At 35.6% G+C, this 17,296-nt stretch overlaps 1 protein-coding gene across 4 annotated transcripts; it reads right to left on the bottom strand.

Annotated features, from left to right (window-relative positions):
* Positions 1–6,386: 6,386 nt before the first annotated feature.
* LOC7487530 (scarecrow-like transcription factor PAT1) lies at positions 6,387–11,081 on the bottom strand. 4 transcript variants are annotated; one of them, XR_002978246.2, is made up of 4 exons: positions 10,784–11,081; positions 7,426–9,273; positions 6,892–7,085; positions 6,387–6,793 (listed from the first exon to the last, which is right to left on the bottom strand). XR_002978246.2 is itself a non-coding variant. In XM_024587035.2 (3 exons), the coding sequence occupies exon 2, from the start codon at positions 9,073–9,075 to the stop codon at positions 7,474–7,476; it is 1,602 nt and encodes a 533-aa protein (XP_024442803.2). In that variant the 5' UTR covers positions 9,076–9,273; positions 10,784–11,081; the 3' UTR covers positions 6,387–6,793; positions 7,426–7,473. The 4 variants fall into 4 exon arrangements, 3 of the variants coding, with proteins under 3 accessions (XP_024442803.2, XP_002300358.4, XP_024442784.2); XM_024587035.2 differs by lacking the exon at positions 6,892–7,085; XM_002300322.4 differs by having other exon boundaries at positions 6,690–7,085.
* Positions 11,082–17,296: the final 6,215 nt, after the last annotated feature.

Genomic DNA, 17,296 nt, shown 5'->3' on the forward strand with positions numbered 1-17,296 from the left:
TCAACAAAAGATCATAGCACTTGTATCCCTTTTAAGTTGTGAGTAACCTAGAAAAATGCACTTGATGGCTCTAGAAACCAGCTTGTCACGATGTTTAGCTGGTAAGTGCATAAAACAATTGCAACAAAAAACTTTAAGATGAGAAATCTAGCACTTGACTGGGTAAGCGGTTTACAAGATAAATAGTTGTAAGAGCTCCATATGACCAGAAACATTTTGGAACATTCATTTGAAGTATAATGGCACGAGTTTTTTCAAGCAGGTCATGATTTTTACGTTCAGATATCCTGTTTTGTTAAGGTGTGCCAACATAGCTAGTCTGATGAAAAATTCTATTAGAACATAAATATTTTATCATGTCTTTGGACATATATTCGGAGCCATTATCAGATCGAAGGATTTTAATGTGAGCTGAAAACTAATTAAAAGCTAACAAATGAAAGTTCTTAAAACAATCAAACACGTCACTCTTAGTTTTCAGCAGATACACCCAAGTAACCCTAGAGAAGTCATCGATAAAGGTAACAAAATATTTAAAACCATCAATATAAATATAGAAAAGTCCTTATACATCTAAGTGAACAAGTTCAAATGAATGAGTAGTTTCTGACAATGAAGAAGTAAATGAAAATCTTGTAGATTTGGAAAAGTGACAAATTTCATAATTAAGAGGTTCCTATATTTGAACTGAATTTATTTTACAAAGAACAGACTCTAAAGAGTATGCTAGACAACGGTGCCATAAGAGGTGCTCATGTAATGGATTGGATGTTGCTTAAAGTCCTCTGGAGACTTAATACTTATGAGAGACATAATAAAGACCATGTAAGAAATATCCTTCACCAATCATCTTCTTGGTTACAAGGTCCTGAAACATAACCTTGGAAGAGGTATAAATCACTTCACAGTTTATAGTAAATGTAATCTTACTGACAGAGAACAACTGAAATGGAAAGAATGGTACAAATAGAACATCAGACACCATCTTATCAGAAAGTGGATTTATCTTTCCCTTCCCCTTAACATGAGCATCCTTCCCATCAGCTACGGATACAAATGTGGGGTTGACGAGTGATTCAAAATCATGAATGTTATTTAATTTGTTTGACATGGGGTCGGTGGCACCAGAATCAACTATCCAAAGATCATGCAAATTTACAAGTTATAATGCAGTCATGAATGCAATTAGAATACCTTGGTGCTAAAAAATCAGCAAAATTACTAAGAAGGGTAGTTGGTTGCTTTTGGTCTTGACTGGTAGTTTCACCATGTAATTTTCCTTGATCATGCTTGTCTTGTAGATAGTTTGCAAAATCAGATATCAATGTTACAGGGTTGGTAAAGAAGCTCTCGGTGGAATGATTAGCAAGGTATGACTTATGATTATGTACACCTTTTGGATGTCTTCTCTGATCCTTTGCAAATTTAGGTTTAATTTCAAGATGAAGAAGTTAGCAATGATCTGTATTATGACCAAGATTGTGGTAGTACTGGCACTTCAAATCAGTCTGTTTCCTTTTATAGGATTTGGTCTGAACTAACCACGGTAAGAAAGTCCAAGATTAATATCTTGTGACATCAATTTGGTTTGATAGGCACGAGCATCAGGAACTCCAAGATTAACATCACAAGTCATTACTTTCTTACGTATTTCTTCACGTTGAATGGTAGCGTAAACTTATTTCAAGGATGGCAGTTCTAGATTCATTAGAATGTGACTTTGCAGGTTTTCAAAATCTGGGCTGAGACCTGCCAACAGCTGAAAAATTCTATCCTCAGTTCTTTTTTGTAATATAGCAGCAACTATAGTATAAAGGCAATACATCTCCAATTCATTCCACAAGATTTTTAGGCTTTCCATCTTGATGAAGATTGGCAATCTCGCGATGAATCTGGAAAATCCTGATAGAATTATTTTGATTTCCATACATGTCATGAATGGCATCCCACAGGTCCAATAAAGATTCTGAAAAACTAAAAATTTCAGCAATGTTATGTTCCATTGAGTTAAGGATCCAAGACATAACCGGTTGGCGTTTGGAAAGCCATGCTTCATATTCTACATCATTAACTTCTGGGGGAATGGTAGAACCATTTATAAAACTTAACGTAAATCTTCCATCAAGGATAATAGTGACAACTCTTAATAAAGGAAGATAACTGAATTCATTCAATAACACGGAGAGCTCAATCTTTAAGAGGGGTTGGTATCATCAGAACAATTCGTTAGTAACGAGACCTTTAAGCCAACATCTAAGGCATACTTTAAGTGGTCTTTCATAACAACACAACAGACTCTCAGAAGCAGAGTCACATACTAAGAATTCAGAGACTGGTGCTCCCATACCATAAAGAATTTTAAGAGATAACAATGTATTCTTACACCCAAAACTTAGAAACTGTACACATATATATAGCAGAGAAATTATGCAGCAAGGAAAGTATATCTTGGCGCCCATCATTTCTTCCATGATTGTTGCCATGACTATATACTAACAATAAAGACACGAACATATCCAAACTAGGGAACATATAATTTATATTAGGCAACGACATAATGGTAGAAATCTTCAGAATATCTTCAAATATACCTTCAATAGACAGTATTAATGCGCTGTAGAAAGCATACAAATTAAGCCGAGAGTTAAACCATTTGTCTTTGCTTTGGCAGGAGCTGCATGCAGCTACGTTATAGCCCAAATCTCCACCGGGAACCACCTCTCCAAGCTGACACTGTTCAATAAGATCCCTTTACAAGGAATTATGAGATATGGAGATCTGGAAAAAGTGACTGAAAAAGAGAGCTAGCGGAGTGATGCAAGCTATGTGGATGTCCTAGAATGAGAATGCGAGGTGTGGCAGTAGGCTAACTGATGTTATTATCCACCCAGAAAAACTCGGCGATTACAGAAGAGCTGTATGTGTGATGAAAACATGGATAGCAGCAAGATCCTTCATAGAAGGAGATATGCATTTGGAGAAGTGATTAACAAAGATCTAGATAACGCAAACAACATATTTTTGTGGTAGTGATAGCTGTGACCAATGATGGGGTTATCAGTCAGGATAAATATAGCAAGAGAAAGAGCTACAATCCCGGTGAGGATAACCTGGGAAGCAAGTTCATTAATTCTTCAAAGGAAAAGTTCTTATGGAGAAGCAATTACCAGGATATACCACACATGAACACGGTTCGGTGGTAAGTTTTGACTCCTCTATGTGTTGTTATCATCTGTCTTTACTGCTACTCAGCAAGTTTCTTGTAAAACAAAAAACAAGAACATTTTGCAGTAAGTTAAGCAGTGCCTGTTTAAATTTTAAAAGGATCAGGAAGATGTACATCGTTACCCTTTCTCATGTTACCTGATAGGCTGATACATAAAGTTATTTCCTTTTCGTCTCTCATTTCTATTTTCCTGTGAGGTGCATGAAACAAGCAGTGAAAACCATTTAATAGACATATTCTAAGGATGATAACACGGCCAAACAAATTGCATCAACTGGGGACTCCCACCTGCATTCGAATGATTATCTACTATCTATTCTTATTTATAAAGCTAAATGATGTGGTGTTTTTATTTTCGTTAGACTACTGTTTATTATTTTACATTTTACTATGGATTATATAGATTATAATAGTAAATTTTTTTTATAATTTTCAATTTTTTTTTTTTTTTTGCACAATTAAGCCCAAATTAGAGACCAGTTGCATGTTTTTTTAGAAGTGAAGATTGAATTGCAAGACAGATGATTAAAGTGCAATACACGGGTAACATAGGTGGCACGTTCGAATTTGTTGATGAAGTACATTTTTGCCCTCCATATTTTTTCTATGAGGTGACCGGTCCTTGGCGTTTTTCAAAAATCTATTTTGGTACTAAACTTCAAATTCATTATTTTTTAGTTCTTATTGTGTGAGAGGCGAGAGAAGGAATTGCTGAAATCTGGCTTAGAGAGAGAAGGGCATCATTTCAACGGTTCTGACTACCAAAATGTTAGATTTTTATTTCAAATGGTTAAATATGATAAGAGGAGTTTAAATTAAGTGTTTTGGTAAGTTGAAAATACCTAAAAAAACATATCTGAGTTAGGAAAGAAATTGAGTTCCGGGTTGATTCATGGTTTTTGACCAGTTTTTTACGCTTTTAGAGGTTAAGGATGGGTTGAACAAGGTTAAGGGTATTTTCTAGGTGTTTGGGGTTGAAAATCGGTTTTTAGATGACAAAAACCAAACACCCTGATTTTTTAGCCACCACAATGATCGAAATCTTTTTTAAAAATAATTGAATTGAGGCGAACGACATGGCATCCGTTCCATTATCTTAAAAAAAAAAGGTCTGCGCGACTAGGCCCACGCGCAGGCCCTTTAATCATGGGTCAGGTGCTAGGCCTAGCCTCATTCTTTGCTTTTTTTTTCTTTTTTTTTATATGTTTTGTAAATTAATTTTAAAATTTGTATTTTATTTGTCTATGATTTTTTTTATTTGCTTATTTATCCTTATTAGTTCTTAATTATATTGGATTTGTTTAATTTTTTAAGACATTCACATTATTCATTTGTAGTTTTTTTAAAAATATTTATATATATTAAATTTATTTTTATGAATGAAAAATATTTATTTACTATAATATTTTTAATATGTATAGCCTTACATGGTATATTTTTCTTTTTATTTTATTTAATAAATCTTATGTGTTTGTCGATCTCTATTTCAATTTAATTTAATAAATAAATTTATTAAATATAATCAGGTAAATTACTCATATTATAATATTAAATATTTTGATCTATATTTGTTTCTCAGTTTTTCTAATTTTTTTTCTTTAAGAAAAAATTACGAACCCAAAATAGGTTTATCGAGTTTTTTTTTTCCTACTAAACTTAACTTTTTTTTCATATATTTTTTTTCTACTAAACTCAATTTTAAACCCATAAAATCAATCAAGTTAAGTCGAAACTTACGTAAAAGAATTTTGATTGCAAGGTCTCCGAAAAAGTAGAGAGACGTGCAGCGAAACACGTGCCAATTGATGACTAGTTAGTTATTAATTTAGGACAACGAGATGTTAGAGAGAACTACATCGAGAAGATAAAAAGAGTCATAATGAGGGTGACTGGTACCAACTTCCAAGCATAGGAATTAGGAAGATACTAGTACACCCGCGCGGGATGGATTTTATTTTATTTAGCAAGAAAAAAAAGTGTACCATTAATAACAAATTTCTTGCAGCAGAATAATTTTTTATTGTGAGCCAAATTTATTTTCATCATAAGTTAAAACCATTGTGGAGAGCAGGAAGAAAAAACAAAAAGAAAAACTAATGTTATAAAAAAATACGTAATAATATTTCACAAAAAAATTGAAATGATATTAATTAAATAGAAAAGTTATTTAATTAAAACTATATATATATGTTTTCATTAAAAAAAAATTGAAACCTCGATTGTATCCCAAAATATAAAATCAAGTTATTTTTTGTCAATTTATTTGAATGGATCAAAATGTAAGATATAAGAAAAAATAGAAAAAAAAATTAAAAATAAAACAAAAGTGACTAAGCATGTGTGTAGGCTTGTGTGTCTGAAAGATAAGAGTTCATACCCGCGATCATGACCTCTTAATTTTTTATTTTTTAAAATAAAGCTTAAAACACATAGTCTACAACCAATTTCGACAACCGGTTATTCATTACAAAATCAAAGCAAAGTATTTTATGCTTAAAAGTTCAATTTTCAAATCATTTTTTATTAAAAATACCTAGAAAACACTATAGAGATTTTGACAAACTTATTTATGGCTTTAAATAAATATAAAATTAATTTAAAAATTCAAAATCAACTTGGAATCAAAAGACTTATCGAGCTCAAATCTATCTTCTCATGTGATGAAAATGCCAAAAAACACCTTCAATGAAATTCTATTTTCATCAAATAAAATTTATTGACACATAAATTAACTAATTTCATGGTTAGAATTTGTGTCAACTAAAATATTCCGACTAACTCTCTCTCTCTCTCCCCTTCTCAAATCGAAGACTAAAAATTAATACAAGTAAAGTTTTGGACTAAATTGAATTTTCAAAAGCTGTGCGGTCAATCTGATTTCCTTTGAATAAATAACACGTTTAACATACAAACCAGTTGACACGCACTTTTAATAATGGAGGGAGAAAATTACGTTGCTTCACTCTCTTTCCTTCTTTTGTTAGTTGACTCTATGCACACGACTGCTAATATTTCAAAACCAAGAAAAGAGGGTAAGGGAGGCAGAGCAATGAAAAGGCTGCACTTGTGTGCTAGCAAGCTACTCAGGGGAACACAATTGGTCTCCTTTTGCGGTGTGATCACACGTGATAATGTATGGCCTCTGTATGGGGTCTTGCGATTTGACTGTTTCTTTATGGCTCCGATTATTTGTGTTTATCTATACTTACAAGGTGCGCCTTTACGTTCACATGCATGATCCTATTACTATCCTAGAAATCCTTCAGAATGATTTGTCCCACAACATGGTGATTTTCCTTGCGTTCTGAACAGAGCTAAATATTAGATCCAGCCAGGAACATCTTACAGATGATCAAAAGGGTCCTAAAGGTGAACTCCAAAGAAATTCTGGAAAGGTTTGAGAGAAATAGAGGGAGACTAAAAAAACATGCGTATGAGCAACATAAGAGACATCCAAGAAGCATTGTAGATGGAAACGAGCTTTTGCTATTCTATGGCACAGCAATATCCTGTCGCACAACAATGCCTGTTGCAGCAAAAATTCCAAGGGATCCTGCTTGTAGGTATCTGCAGAATAATTCAATCTAATTTTGACACAGAATACACCAAGAACTGAAGGATTTGATTGAGTACAAGCAGCAATGAACTTTGTGATAACATAATACCCTTTTCAAAGAAAATGGAAAGGGCTGTAAGCCTGTAACTGTGTGCAGGATAATTGCTGGGACAGTGATCGATAAGGTTGATGGGATACAAACAGTGTGATTCCAGTGGAAGTGAAGGGGATGCACTACAACCCAGAATCTGTGATCTTAAGAAATCCATGTGCTGTACTTCCCTGCTTTGTCATAGTTTTCGTCTGTGATTTCAGAAATGCATTCTAGGTGTCATTTCTTGTACTTGAACCATACTTAGTTTGACTAAACATTGCCAACAACAAATGCATAACAGCATGATACTCAAGCACTAGAAAACTATCAATGCACAAGTTAAGCAGTAGCTGGCATAGGTTCATTAAAACTCAACTCTCTTGTATTGCAACCTTAGCTAATATGCAATGCAAAAATGAGATCAAAGCTAAGCAACAGAATATCTGGGAAAGATTGTAACAGGGCAAGTTTATTCCTGGTTAATCCGTGATATCACAACATTGCTTTGCTATTAAACTACAAACAACAACATGAAAGAGGGTCCTGTACCTCAAATTGCCATATGAAGAATAGACTTGTCAATCTGATATCCATGTATCATCTCCATGCACAAGAGGCAACCAAAGGTCGGTTCATCCAGCCAAGAAAGAGAGCTCCATCTCTCTCTTCAAGAGTATACTTTTCAGAGTAGTTCTCCAGCAGAATCTTGATAGTAGAATTGACAAAAGAGCTTAGTGGATAAGGTGTAAATCCAGCCATCTCAAACCGAGATCTCCACTTGCCAAGAGGTTCATGGCGTTCAACTCTCTCAGCACCCTCACATGCTACAATATTAACAACCTCCCGAGCAAGACAGTGCTGTTCAACACTGATTCGTTTCTTGTTTTCTCTTGGTAATGTAACATCAATTGATTCAAAGATAGCTAGATAATAGTTTAGTGTCTCAACAAAACGGGCAAAGAAAGGGACTGTATTAGTATTAGATTCGTGTTCAACAAGAGTTACCACCTTGGGAGACAAGGATTTAACCAACCTCAATAACCTGTCCCGATGATTTTGAGTGCCCACACTTTCATCTGGCAAGTGGTGGAGCGTTAATGCAAAATTAACTGCCACAGCTTCCCCGGGTTGAATTCCAAGATTTTCAATTTGAATTTCAGAAGCAGAAACTCCAGCAGTATGGAACTCAAATGGTACCTTGTATGACTCAGCGAGCTTCAACAGTCTCTTCCCCACTATATCAAGTCCTCCTCCCCGGGCATAAGCTGATGTGGAATCATCAATTCCTGTAATCCGAATACGTGGGGGTCCTCCAGGCCGAGCTGCAAGAGCCTGGATTAAGGTGACCCACTGGCTGCCTTGCGCAATTTGAAAATCAATTATATGGACACTAATTTCATCCTTCATTGCATCAGCAATTGCTCCATTTGCTGACATATACCCAAACTTGAAGTATGGGCAGGCTTCATAGAGTAAAAGCATGTAGGAAAGGAGATCAGCACCAGCAGGCTCCTTACACCTCAGGGCATTGTAGATAGAACTTCCTGATGATGCCAACCTTGCAACAAGGCCTTCCAGCATGTAAGCTCCCAAACGTTGGATAGGCTCACCAGTAACTGACACCATCTGGCGTAACTCTGACATTAACCATTCAACCGTGAACATATCACCATTTGCAATGGCTAGAGCACAAGTGCAAAGTGCTTCTTTCAAGTCTCCTCTGGACATCATCTCAACCAAAAACTTCCATTTCTCTGCCTCAGATACAATCTGGTTGGGTCCAGGCATTGCAGTCATGCTGTACATGTCAAGATTATCTGAATCAGGCCCCAGCATAGCAGTTTCCAGTTCTCTTAACTTGTGGGTGACATAAGACTCACTTGTTGGTGAACCACAAGCATTCTCAGAGGAATCCTGCAGATCTGAAGGATATGACCGAGAATTTGGCTGTGAAACCACACTTTCATTTGGCGAGAAACTAGCTGTGGATGGAGAATTGTGAACTGGGTAAGCACTAGTTTCAGAGGATGATTCTAGGGTACAGTATTGATCAGAAGTCATAGCTGAAAGGTGCGTCCCTTGACTTCCTGCATCAATATTCTGGATGGGCGGCCAACAATAGGACTCCTGATATTGCATAGGTTGGTCACCATACCTACGAGACCCATCTGAAATTGTTTTCTTCTGGGATGTTTGCATTGTAGAATAGCCAATTTGTTGCCAACAAAGCTCTTCACAGCAATACCAGGAAACCTTTCTGATACAAATTTTCTCAAACCTAGACAAATCTCAAATCTTGTTTAGAGTGAATAGCATGATTCCATCATCATTTTTCAGCTAACAAATAGATTCTTGTAGGCACTGATATCTGATATCATACCAAGACACTGGCCTAATCTGAAAAGAGTTAAGAAAAAAGACTATTATAGCAAATGTGATTAAAAAAAAAAGGGCAACGCATATCATAGTGCTCATAGTGGCGGATAAGAAGAAATAAAGTTTACACAAATAGTTGTACATGTGCAACAAATACTAGAAGCATACCATGAAGGAGTGGAGTTATTTAGTTGTGGACCAAAAACATGATTAGCTCCATAACAAAGTCCTTGCAGGTTCAGTTTTTCACAGGGCAAAACGAATATATCCTCCACTATTCAACTACCACTTTATACTTGTTTGACTCAAATTGCTAGTTAACAGTCTTTTGATTGTAGTGATTAGCTTTTCTTAAGAAGGGAAGGTAGTTGATGCTAAGAAATAAATCTTGGCCATGATAGTCTTCCTGAACCTGCTCCCAGGAAAGGAAACGCAGGTGGAGATGGTAAAGCAACATCCTAGTTCTTCTCAATCTTCCTCTAAGAACATAGATGACATATATCTATCAAGTAGTCCAACCGACCGTATTTGAAGAGAATTTGAGGACACTAGAAGGAATAAATAGCTGAATTTGACTTTCCAAAAGTTTCTGAGAGATGGTGGAAACCATCAATCATTTCAGCAATCTGGAAGTATTTCTGAAGGTTGTACCACAAATAGTTGCATGTGAAACAGATTCCAAAGAAAAATTTACATCAAGAAGTTAAAACCTGTTCATACCAAAACAGGATCGGAAAGCTATCTTAGCAAGAAAGATAGCATAACTGAGTGCAATAGATAATTTCTAACACATATTCTTGGGATATGCATAGTCCTATTAACAAAAATCCAAACACCAAACTATTCGAGCAGTTTTTAGACCAAAATCCTAGCAGATCAAGCAATTAAACAAAAAAAAAAGAGTTTTAAAATAATACGTACAGTATTGCTAGCAAAGCAAGAATATAAGCATTTCAGATTTGCAGGGGTGAAGAACCAAAACGAATTTAAGAATAATACTTTCAAAACCACCTTCATATTCCCAATTCTTATGAAAGTGGAACACAGAAGTACAGATCGCCAAGAATATACTAACTGTAATCCATTTAAGCACAAAATCGTGACTGGGGCTGGTAAACTCTAGCAGCTTTGACCACCAATGGTGCATTTATTTGACTTTCAAGAAATTAAATTAAAATACTTTACTCTAGCATCAATAACAAATTCCCCACTTTGCAAGTTAGTAGGAAAATTCCCATAACAAAGATTCGAACTCATGTAATAAATATTGCTTTGTAGGAGACAGGAAGAATATTAAACGACAGCAGAAAAGGGTAACACAAATCAAAGCAAAGCAAAACGAAAAAAGAAAATCCATCTTTTAAACCACTTTCAAAAACAAAAACTTTTAACTGCAATTTCAGCTCAGCATAAATAAAATAAAATAAAAAAGAAGAAGAAGAAGAAGAAGAAGCAAGATTGAGATATCATATAATAGGGGAGCTTAAGAGGTATCAGAATTCTGATGGGTTTTCATTGCTGGCATACATACCTTCTTAGATTTGCACTTTCTTTTCACAGGCTAGACTTCCTCTTCTGCTTCCCTCTCTCCCTCTCTGAGCCACCAACAAAAGCCCTATGTATAAACACAAGTTATGGCCAGTGTCGGTTTCCTTCCCACAGAATCAGACAGGCGCAGAATTTATAACAGCATATAACCTTTTAATCTCTCAGAATTACACTTCTGCCACTGGATTGGTGATTTTTTCCTCTGTATTATCAAAATTATTGTTTTTTCCCCTTCTTTTTTATTGGATTCTAAATCCAATCTGGCCAGTAGATAGTCAAAGATCGAAGCAAATTGTCAGAAACCAGGTTGGTAGGTATATAAAGGTCTCGGAGAATTCTAAAAAGAGGTAATGTTTTTAAAATTATTTTTTAAAAAAATTAATTTTAACTGATGTTGAAACTAGTTTGAAGATCCGTGAAATTAAAAATAAATTAATAAGTTTCCTGCGTTTTATCAGTATGTATGCTTTATTAATAAATAAATTACGACAGAAACTGCATTTATTTTCGCTTTTGTCTTTCTATTCCCAATTCTATGTAGAAAGCAAAGACAGTCCCCACGTGTGACATGGACCCACACGGTTACACTGCTGTTATAACGCCCCAACTTTACTTTTTGATTACCACATGATAAAAGTAGTACACTTTTCTTCCTCCTTTTCCTTTCTCTTTCTATTCTATGCATCATTGAATAAAAAATTAAAAAAAAAAAAAAAAAGATTAATGGCCTTTGTTACGCCATAAATTTGCAATCATCATGACAAGTGATTTTGAAAAATAGGAAGCAGCCTTTTGAATGCAATTTCACTGACACGAGGTTTGGTTTCAAGTTTTAATCTGTTTTTTTATTAAAAAAAAAAGTATTTTGTTAATATTTTTGTATCGTATTTACTTATATCAAAAATAAATATATTTTTAATAAAATAATATTTTAAAAAACAATCATTATTAATTTAAAAACTATTTTATATTTTTTATTATGCAAATATGCTATGTCCCACTTTAAAAAATATGCAAGATAATCAACCTTTTCATAAAAAAATTCATGTTATTTCCAAAATTGAAAAGACATTAAGGAATAAGGAAAATTGATGGGTGTTAAATAATATTTATGTAGTCTTATTTATTAAGGGTAGAATAGTACTTTCAGTTTGACCTATATATACTTTATTTGTATTTAGGTTAAAACAATGCATTCATAATAAACAGATTATTCAGAATTGTAGCCTCCTTTTTGTATTTGATCTCAATTACTTTAACATGGTATCAGAGCTGGTTTTATGGAACGAGGCTTAATCCCGAACACAGCTTCGTGGATCCAACTTTTTTGGAGTGAGATTTTGTCTTCCGCTTCTGCAAAATTTGGTATTTCGTCTTCCCTTCAGCTTTTGCAATTTGGTATTTCCGTTCAGTTTCTGCAAATTTGTTTTGTGTTTTGGAGTAATCGTATAAGTTTGAGAAGATATTTGTTTAGTTTCTGCAATCTTTGTTCAGTTTCTGCAATTTGGTATTTTGTTTTCCGCTGCTTTTGCATTCTGGTTCTCTGTGATTGTTGGTTATGGCTACTGAAAGAGATGATTTGCTTCAGTCTGTGAGTGTGAGGTTGGATGGGAAGAACTATTCGTATTGGAGCTATGTAATGAGAAATTTTCTTAAGGGTAAGAAGATGTGGGGATATGTTAGTGGAACTTATGTGGTACCTAAGAATACTGAAGAAGGAGATACTGTTTCGATAGATACATGGGAAGCAAACAATGCAAAGATCATTACTTGGATCAATAATTCTGTTGAGCATTCTATAGGCACATAGTTGGCAAAGTATGAGACAGCAAAGGAGGTTTGGGATCATCTGTAACGGTTATTCACGCAATCAAATTTTGCAAAATAGTATCAGTTAGAGAATGACATACGAGCTCTTCACCAGAAGAATATGAGTATTCAGGAGTTCTATTCTGCCATGACAGATCTTTGGGATCAATTGGCTCTTACAGAATCGGCAGAATTAAAAGCATGTGGTGCTTATATTGAACGTAGAGAGCAGCAACGATTGGTACAATTTTTAACAGCACTTCGCAGTGATTTCGAAGGACTTAGAGGTTCAATTCTACATCGTTCTCCACTGCCTTCTGTTGACTCTGTTGTCAGTGAGTTATTGGCTGAAGAAATACGTCTTCAGTCTTATTCTGAAAAGGAAATTCTTTCTGCTTCGAATCCTTCTGTACTAGCAGTACCTTCTAAGCTATTCTCTAATCATCAAAACAAGCCTTACACAAGGGTTGGCTTCGATGAGTGCAGTTTCTGTAAGCAGAAAGGTCATTGGAAGGCCTAGTGTCCTAAGTTGAGACAGCAGAATCAAGCTTGGAAGTCTGGCAGTCAGTCACAATCTAATGCTCATCGATCACCTCAGGGTTATAAACCACCACACCACAATACTGCAGCAGTAGCTTCCCCAGGCTCTATTACCGATCCTAATACTTTAGCTGAGCAATTTCAGAAGTTTCTCTCCTTGCAGCCACAAGCAATGTCCGCTTCTTCCATAGGTCAGTTGCCTCATAGTTCCTTAGGTATGTCACACTCTGAATGGGTCTTGGATTCTGGTGCTTCCCATCATATGTCTCCAGATTCCTCATCTTTTACCTCAGTGTCCCCTTTGTCCTCCATTCCTGTTATGACTGCTAATGGCACTCCTATGCCCTTAGCAGGTGTTGGTTCTGTTGTCACACCTCACTTGTCTCTCCCTAATGTTTATCTTATTCCAAAACTCAAATTGAATCTTGTGTCTGTTGGTCAAATATGTGATTCTAGTGATTATTTAGTCATGTTTTCTGGTTCTTTTTGTTGTGTACAAGATCTGCAGTCTCAGAAGCTGATTGGGACAGGCCGTAGGGAGAATGGGCTATACATTTTGGATGAGTTAAAAGTGCTAGTTGCCGTTGCTGCCGCTGCTGCTACTACTGCTGATTTGTCTTCCTTTCGTTTGAGTCTTTCATCTTCTAGTTTTTATTTATGGCATTCCCGTCTAGGTCTTGTTTCGTCTTCTCGTTTGAGATTTTTGGCATCCACAGGAGCTTTAGGAAATTTGAAAACTTGTGACATTTCTGATTGTAGTGGATGTAAACTGGCAAAATTTTCTGCTTTACCTTTTAATCGAAGTACTTCTGTTTCATCTTCACCATTTGATTTGATTCATTCTGATGTATGGGGACCTTCTCCTGTTTCCACAAAAGGAGGGTCTCGATATTATGTCTCTTTTATTGATGATCATACTCGTTATTGTTGGGTTTATTTAATGAAACATCGTTCTGAATTCTTTGAGATATATGCAGCTTTTCGAGCTCTTATCAAAACTCAACATTCTGCTGTGATCAAATGCTTTAGGTGTGATTTGGGTGGGGAATACACCTCTAATAAATTTTGTCAAATGCTTGCCTTATATGGAACCATCCACCAAACTTCATGTACAGATACTCCTGAACAAAATGGTGTAGCTGAAAGAAAACATAGGCACATTGTCGAAACTGCTCGTTCTCTCTTGTTGTCTGCTTTTGTTCCTAGTGAATTTTAGGGAGAAGTTGTTCTTACTGCTGTAAGTTTGATTAATACAATTCCATCTTCTCATAGTTCGGGTCTATCTCCTTTTGAAAAGTTATATGGGTATGTCACTGATTATTCCTCATTTAGAGTCTTTGGGTGTACTTGTTTCGTTCTTCGTCCTCATGTAGAACGCAATAAGCTATCCTCTTGATCCGCTATTTGTGTCTTTCTGGGTTATGGTGAAGGTAAAAAGGGGTATCGTTGTTTTGATCCAATAACTCAGAAACTTTATGTGTCTCGTCATGTTGTCTTCTTTGAGCATATACCTTTCTTTTCTATTCCATCCACTACTCATAGCCTGACAAAATCTGATCTTATTCATATAGATCCTTTTTCTGAGGATTCTGGTAATGATACCTCTCCCTATGTTCGATCAATTTGTACTCATAACTCTGCAGGTACTGGTACTTTACTTTCTGGCACACCTGAAGCTCCATTCTCATCTACAGCCCCTCAAGCTTCATCTGAGATTGTGGATCCACCTTCACGTCAGTCCATCCGCATTCGTAAGTCCACAAAACTACCAGATTTTGCTTATTCTTGTTATTCTTCATCATTTACTTCCTTTTTAGCTTCTATTCATTGTCTCTTTGAGCCCTCTTCCTATAAAGAGGCAATTCTTGATCCGCTTTGGTAGCAAGCTATGGATGAGGAACTTTCTGCTTTGCATAAGACAGATACTTGGTATCTGGTTCCTCTACCTCCTGGTAAGAGTGTTGTTGGTTGTCGTTGGGTGTATAAGATCAAGACTAATTCTGATGGGTCTATTGAGCGATACAAAGCTAGGCTGGTTGCAAAAGGATACTCTCAACAGTATGGTATGGACTATGAGGAGACATTTGCCCCGGTTGCAAAAATGACTACTATTCGTACTCTTATTGTCGTAGCTTCGATTCGTCAGTGGCATATTTCTCAGCTTGATGTTAAAAATGCATTCTTGAATGGAGATCTTCAAGAAGAAGTTTATATGGCACCCCCTCCTGGTATTTCACATGACTCTGGATATGTTTGTAAGCTTAAGAAAGCATTATATGGTCTCAAACAAGCACCTCGTGCTTGGTTTGAGAAATTCTCTATTGTGATCTCGTCTCTTGGCTTTGTTTCTAGCAGTCATGATTCTGCTCTTTTTATTAAGTGCACTGATGCAGGTCGTATCATTCTGTCTTTATATGTTGATGACATGATTATTACTGGTGATGATATTGATGGTATTTCAGTTTTGAAGACAGAGTTGGCTAGACGATTTGAAATGAAGGATTTGGGTTATCTTCGATATTTCCTGGGTATTGAGGTAGCATACTCACCTAGAGGTTACCTTCTTTCTCAGTCGAAATATGTTGCAGATATTCTTGAGCGGGCTAGACTTACTGATAACAAGACTGTAGATACTCCTATTGAGGTCAACGCGAGGTACTCTTCTTCTGATGGTTTACCTTTGATAGATCCTACTTTATACCGCACTATTGTTGGGAGTTTGGTATATCTCACCATTACTCGTCCAGATATTGCATATGTTGTTCATGTTGTTAGTCAGTTTGTTGCTTCTCCTACTACTGTTCACTGGGCAGCTGTTCTTTGTATTTTGCGATATCTTCGGGGTACAGTTTTTCAGAGTCTGTTACTTTCATCCACCTCTTCCTTGGAGTTGCGTGCATACTCTGATGCTGATCATGGTAGTGATCCCACAGATCGCAAGTCTGTTACCGGGTTCTGTATCTTTTTAGGTGATTCTCTTATTTCTTGGAAGAGCAAGAAACAATCTATTGTTTCTCAATCATCCACCGAAGCAGAATATCGTGCCATGACATCTACTACCAAAGAGATTGTTTGGTTACGTTGGTTACTTGCTGATATGAGAATTTCCTTTTCTCATCCTACTCCTATATATTGTGACAACCAGAGTTCTATTCAGATTGCTCATAACTCGGTTTTTCATGAGCGCACTAAGCACATTGAGATCGATTGTCATCTTACTCGTCATCATCTCAAACATGGCACCATTGCTTTGCCTTTTGTTCCTTCTTCCTTGCAGATTGCAGATTTCTTTACCAAGGCGCATTCCATCTCTCGTTTTTGTTTTCTGGTTGGCAAACTCTCGATGCTTGTAGCTGCCGCATCGTGAGTTTGAGGGGAGATGTTAAATAATATTTATGTAGTCTTATTTATTAAGGGTAGAATAGTACTTTCAATTTGACCTATATATACTTTATTTGTATTTAGGTTAAAACAATCCATTCATAATAAACAGATTATTCAGAATTGTAGCCTCCTTTTTGTATTTGATCTCAATTATTTTAACAATGGGAACTCAAATACCCATGAAAAGGGAAGATGATTAATGGGTTATGAAAATGAAGCTTTGGCTAAATGAAAAAAAAAAAAAGTTATCCTTAATTTATTGTTTTTTCTGCAAATATCTATCGTGTAATTGATTTTAAAATAGTTTTTAAAAAGAAAAATTATTATATACAGTTTACCCGATTTAACTAGGTTACGCAAGAAGTTGCTATCTGAAAATTTTTTACTGTAAAAAATGTTAAATCACATTGCTTTTAAAATAACTTTTTTTAAAATAAAATCAAATTAAATTTTTACTGGATCAATTAATTTGACTAATTTGCACGTATACCAACCAAGTAGGCTGGATCATACTTGGTCAGCTTCCATATGACTCATTAGGCTTGATTGGTTTAATAAAACTACCAAAAAAAAAAAATTCTTCACGGCAACGTGAGGAAACTTGCTAGTTCTTACTCCATTAGATTGAGAATTCAAGAAATCTAGATTGACAATTTGCTTTATTTATTTATTATTTTCTTTTCCCGCTATGCTTTTTATACTTTGTAGTTTGTTGTTATTTTTCTCGTATCAATAGATTTATGGTTCTGCTTGTCGGAAAAAA

The sequence above is a fragment of the Populus trichocarpa genome, chromosome 1 (genome assembly GCF_000002775.5).
Source record: "Populus trichocarpa isolate Nisqually-1 chromosome 1, P.trichocarpa_v4.1, whole genome shotgun sequence".
NCBI lineage: Eukaryota > Viridiplantae > Streptophyta > Magnoliopsida > Malpighiales > Salicaceae > Populus > Populus trichocarpa.

Coding starts and splice junctions, on each gene's coding strand:
- LOC7487530 (XM_024587035.2), bottom strand. CDS start 9,075: ATGCAAACATCCCAGAAGAAAACAATTTCAGATGGGTCTCGTAGGTAT.